Source organism: Martes martes (assembly GCF_963455335.1).
Source record: "Martes martes genome assembly, chromosome: 8".
Lineage (NCBI taxonomy): Eukaryota > Metazoa > Chordata > Mammalia > Carnivora > Mustelidae > Martes > Martes martes.
The window spans coordinates 8106764-8112186 of record NC_137895.1 but is presented as its reverse complement, the minus strand read 5'-3'; the positions used below and the strand labels follow the sequence as shown (position 1 = coordinate 8112186).

At 54.6% G+C, this 5423-nt stretch overlaps 1 protein-coding gene across 1 annotated transcript; it reads left to right on the top strand.

Moving 5' to 3' along the window:
- Nucleotides 1-2526: 2526 nt before the first annotated feature.
- MCHR1 (melanin concentrating hormone receptor 1) lies at nucleotides 2527-5120 on the top strand (the record flags this gene model as incomplete). Its single annotated transcript, XM_080810732.1, has 2 exons — nucleotides 2527-2810; nucleotides 4141-5120. The coding sequence occupies exons 1-2, from the start codon at nucleotides 2546-2548 to the stop codon at nucleotides 5118-5120; spliced, it is 1245 nt and encodes a 414-aa protein (XP_080666858.1). The 5' UTR covers nucleotides 2527-2545.
- Between the last annotated feature and the right edge of the window lie 303 nt (nucleotides 5121-5423).

Genomic DNA, 5423 nt, shown 5'->3' with positions numbered 1-5423 from the left:
TTGGAGTCCTTTTGGTTCCAGCACAAGATTTACTTGCTTCTTGCCTGGAGTGTGAGATGCACATCTCTTTGCTCTCTGCCCCATTAATGCCTGATGCTATAGGAGCCTGATTTACCCACATGCCTAGAAGTACAGAGTTAACATGCAAGGGGCAACCTTCAACCAGTGGGGGACAGGGTAACTGGATAAACGTTCCTGCCTCCCATGCTTCAGGCAGATAAATCTGGGAAACAGTCTGTGCACTTTTCTTTTTTTTTTTTCTTTTTTTTTTTTTAAAGATTTTTATTATTTATTCACTTGATAGACAGAGATCATGAGTAGGCAGAGAAGCAGGCAGAGAGAGAGAGGAGGAAGCAGGCTCCCCGCAGAGCAGAGAGCCCGATGTGGGGCTCGATCCCAGGACCCTGAGATCACGACCTGAGCCGAAGGCAGAGGCTTAACCCACTGAGCCACCCAGGTGCCCCCAGTCTGTGCACTTTTCAAGGATCCTGGTAAACTCAAGCTCCTGCCCACAGCAGCGACCTTACTAATGAACCCGTAGGTCGGCTTTTTCTCCTTTCCCATCTCATTGTCCCTGCTCCCTCATGCCTGCTGCTTGGGCCATCTCTCAGAAAAGCTCACGTATACCTATGTCCTGTCTCAGGCTCTGCTTTCAAGGGAATGCAAGCTAAAATAACTTTCCAATTGCTATCCAACAGAGACTGAACCTTTTATTATTTTTAAAAATTTGCTTATTTTAGAGAGAGCAGGGAAAATCTGAAGCAACCTCCACCCTGAGTACAGAGCCCAGTGCAGGGGAGGGGGCTTGATCTCATGACCCTGAGATCATGACCTGAGCCGAGACTAAGAATTGGACACTGAGCTGGCTGTGCCATCCATGTGCCCCCAGACTGATCCTTTTAAAACATGTCTGATCATGTCCCTCCTGAGCTGAAAACTGGTGACCCCATTTCACCTAAAAGAAAAGCCAAAGTCCTTACAATGGCTGACAAGGCCTGACAGAATCTGCCCTTCCCACTGTTTCCTCTCTGATGTCACCTGCTAATGTTCCTTTGCTCTGCAATAGCCAGTATTAGCATTCTTTGCTCTGCACTCAGCACATTCCTGCCTCAGGGCCTTTGCACTGGCAATCCCTAGTGCCCGGAAAGATCTTCTTCCAGCTATTTCCAAGCATGCTTCTACACTTCCCTTAGGATTCTTCTTAAAACACATCCCAGAGAGGCTTTCCTATGTAAAATAGCAACCTGCACCTCCCCTAGCGTTCCCTGGCCCCTCACCCTGCTTTATTTCTCATAGCACTGATCACCAACCTCAGAAATTGTCTTTTTAACTTTTTGTATATTTTCTGTCCCCCCTACCTCACCCCAACTTGAATATAATATCCATGAGGACAGGGACTCGGGACTTTATTTTTTATCCATTTATGTATTTTTAAGTAGGCTCCATGCCCAGTATGGAGCCCAGTGTGGGGCTTGAATTCACAACCCTGAGATCAAGACCTGAGCTGAGATCAAGAATCAGATGCTTAACCCAACTGAGCCACCCAGGTGCCCCTACTGCTTTTTTTTTTTTTTTTCACTATGGAACTTTGAACAATGCTCAGCAAATAGTAAGTACTCGATAAAAACTCATTCATAAATAAGACTGAAAAAGCGAGTGCGATCAGACTGTGCTTACCCAGAAGCCCCTGCTCTGTAGTCTGGCGGTCGGTGTGGTGGCAGCTCGTGGCTGGGAGGGCACTGGAGGCTGGCCGCAGGACACCTTGACCATGAATTCACTTAATTCATCTGTCAAGAATTCACTTAATTCACTTAATGCTTTGCCCTTTAAAGCTGTTCCTGGTCAATGACTTTTTGGGAGGAGGGGCTGCTATGCTCTGAAATTTGTCTCAAGAAGTCTCAGGTAAAACCTGGAGGACCCTGGAGCATTTAGAAAAATAAAATCTCCGTAAGCTTGTCCTCAATTCCGTGCAGAGGGTAGTTTGTCCCCCGCTGGTCCCTAAGACCCTGGCCATCACCAGCATAGTGACCTGCGTCACTTCTGAGTGCTGGTCAGCAGCTCAGCTGCCGAAAATGGGGCTTCTGGTGGACGCTGTTGGCCTAGGCAGGGAGCTGGTTGGAGTCCAGCAGGACACTGGGAAGGAGCTGAGGGTGGCCTAGGGGACAGGCATGCTGTGGTCTGAGCTTGCCATCTGCAAGATCCATGAGGAGTCGCCCCTGGCCCCTGCCACTTGGCCCAGCCACCCACATGTGGGGTTAGGGACTAGGCCAGGCTCATTCTGTCCTCGGGAGGAGGACGGAGGGCGGGAGGAGGATTCTCTCCTCATTTGTCTTTGCAGGGACCTGGATCCTCCCATGCAGCGAGCTGCTGGGAGCACACGAGCACGTGGGAAGGAAGCCCCCTCCCTGATGGGGTTGCCTGAGCCCGGCTCCCGCTGGCTTCCCCGAGGCCGCTGGGCTCCGCGGGCAGTCGGAATCGGGGAGCGGCTGCGCGGGACTGAAGAGGTTAATGTGCATCTGCTTCCGAATGTTAATGTGTCTAGGTGATGTCAGTGGGAGCCGGGGAAGGAGGGAGTGGGGGAGAGAAGCGGGGCTTGCAGGCGGCAGACGCCGCCACAGCGCCAGGAAGACCCCCTTCCGGACTGCGGGGCTCGTGCTCCGGGACGGGCGGGCGGCGCTGCCGCAGCCTGCGTGGGCGGACGGGCGAGCAGGCGACGGGCAGCGGCAGGATGGACCTGGGCGCCTCGCTGCTGCCCGCTGGCCCCAATGCCAGCAACACCTCGGACGGCCCCGATAACCTCACCTCGGCCGGTGAGTAGTGCTGGAGGGGAGTCCTCCCTCCCCTGCGCCGGGGGGGTGGGTAACGGGAGGGTTTCGCCTCTGAGCCAAACTGCTCCGGAAACTTTATTACAGTTCTTGGGGAGACCTGCAGTCCGCTTGGTCGGGAGGGGCAGGGGGGAAGGGGGCGGGGCAGGCAGGGGCAGCAGGGGCAGGGGCAGAGGAGAGGGCAAAGGCGCGTTCAGAAGTGGCAGGGGATGGTGGCCCGCCGGTGACGGAGACTGGGGAAGACTCACCCAGGAGTTCCAAATGCTTTGGAGAAAAAAATTCCAGGCTGGAAAAGCAAGCAAGAGAAGCCAGAGGATGGTGTGCGGGGAGAGAGCTGGAAGCTCACTCATTCACGGATCCCCTTGTCTTTTTACTGAAACTGCGGTAACGGGATCCGAAGCCTCCTTCCTGACCCCTGGGAAAGGCCCCGGGGAAGGGCTAACTCACAGAGCCTTGAGGGGATTAACTTTCCCAGTGAATGAAGGCTCCTGATATTTCCAGAGCTGAGATGCCCTGAAATTCTAGCACTGAAGAAGGAAAGGAAGGAAAAAGAGGAAAGGCTTGTGTGCAGAAAATTCTCAGGCGGCAAGGCTGCAACACACAGCTTCAGTCTCTGCTTACTTGGGAAGCCCAGGCTCAGATGATACAGACCAAGGAATTCCCCCACAGGAACCCAGGAGAAGGGAGGGCTGTGGGCCTGATGGGCAAAAGCCTCCCTCCGAAAGACAGTAGCCCACAGATACGCCTAGGAATCAGTGCACGGCTCCCAATCAGCGATTTCTAAAAGGAGATGATCGGGACTGCAGACAGGAGAAGAGAAAACACATGCGTGCACCCGTCCATGCATGCGGTTGCTTTCCCGCATGCGCGCACACACATGTGTGCACACGCGCCTGAGCGCACACACACAACACACACGTTCGTGTCCTTCTGACTATGTTGACGAGGTTTCCTGGTGAAGCCCACGAGCCCACAGAATAATTCTCTGCAGACAGCTGTGGTTCTGGATTCTGTGCCTTCTGAGAAAATGCAGGAAGTAGAGGACTGGGTCCCTCAACTAACAGGTGGTGTGGGAGAATCTGGGAGGATTAGCCAGGGAACTGGTGGAGGAGGGCAAGGGGACAGGTTTAGCAGCAGTGTGGGGAGGGAGATTGGTAGGAAAGGGTTCCCAGATGAATGGTGAGCCCTGAGCTGAGACGGAAAGAAGAGAGGTAGGCAAGCATGTCATCGCTGGAGGCTGAGCACGCCGGGAGGATGTCAGCCCTTAGAGAGGAGTCCATGTCAAAGGGTCAACATTTGCTCCTTTTGTCCCCAGGGCCACCTCCTCGCACAAGGAGTGTCTCCTACATCAACATCATCATGCCTTCCGTGTTCGGCACCATCTGCCTCCTGGGCATCATCGGGAACTCCACGGTCATCTTCGCGGTGGTGAAGAAGTCCAAACTGCACTGGTGTAGCAACGTCCCCGACATCTTCATCATCAACCTCTCGGTGGTGGACCTCCTCTTTCTCCTGGGCATGCCCTTCATGATCCACCAGCTCATGGGCAATGGCGTCTGGCACTTTGGAGAAACCATGTGTACACTGATCACGGCCATGGACGCCAACAGTCAGTTCACGAGCACCTACATCCTGACGGCCATGGCCATTGACCGCTACCTGGCCACTGTCCACCCCATCTCTTCCACCAAGTTCCGGAAGCCCTCTGTGGCCACCCTGGTGATCTGCCTCCTGTGGGCCCTCTCCTTCATCAGCATCACCCCCGTGTGGCTCTACGCTAGGCTCATCCCCTTCCCGGGGGGCACGGTGGGCTGTGGCATCCGCCTGCCCAACCCAGACACTGACCTCTACTGGTTCACCCTGTACCAGTTCTTCCTGGCCTTTGCCCTGCCCTTCGTGGTCATCACTGCCGCGTACGTGAGGATCCTGCAGCGTATGACGTCCTCTGTAGCTCCTGCTTCTCAACGCAGCATCCGGCTGCGGACCAAGAGGGTGACTCGTACGGCCATCGCCATCTGCCTGGTCTTCTTTGTGTGCTGGGCTCCCTACTATGTGCTCCAGCTGACCCAGTTGTCCATCAGCCGCCCAACCCTCACCTTTGTCTACCTGTACAACGCCGCCATCAGCTTGGGCTATGCCAACAGCTGCCTCAACCCCTTTGTATACATCGTGCTCTGTGAGACATTCCGCAAACGCTTGGTCCTGTCGGTGAAGCCTGCCGCCCAGGGCCAGCTTCGAGCCATCAGCAATGCCCAGACAGCCGATGAGGAGAGGACAGAGAGCAAAGGCACCTGACCCTTCTCCTGCCGCCCCAGGCTCCTCCAAGTCAGGACAGCACAGCAGACTGGTGGGGAGAGACACTGAGAAAAACCAAAGACCCCTCTAGGAGAACGCAAGGAGGCTGGGTGGTGAGGGTTTGCGGCAACTAAATCATTCCACAGGGTCCACAAATTGCTGGGGAGGCTGGGAGCCAGATCTGGGGGCTTCAAGCATCAGAAATCCCCTTGGGAGAGTAGGAAGAGACCTTTGGAGTGAACAGAAACCGAGCAAGAAGAAAATTTTGTTTTAAATGCTCAGCTGAGCCCTACATCTTGTAGC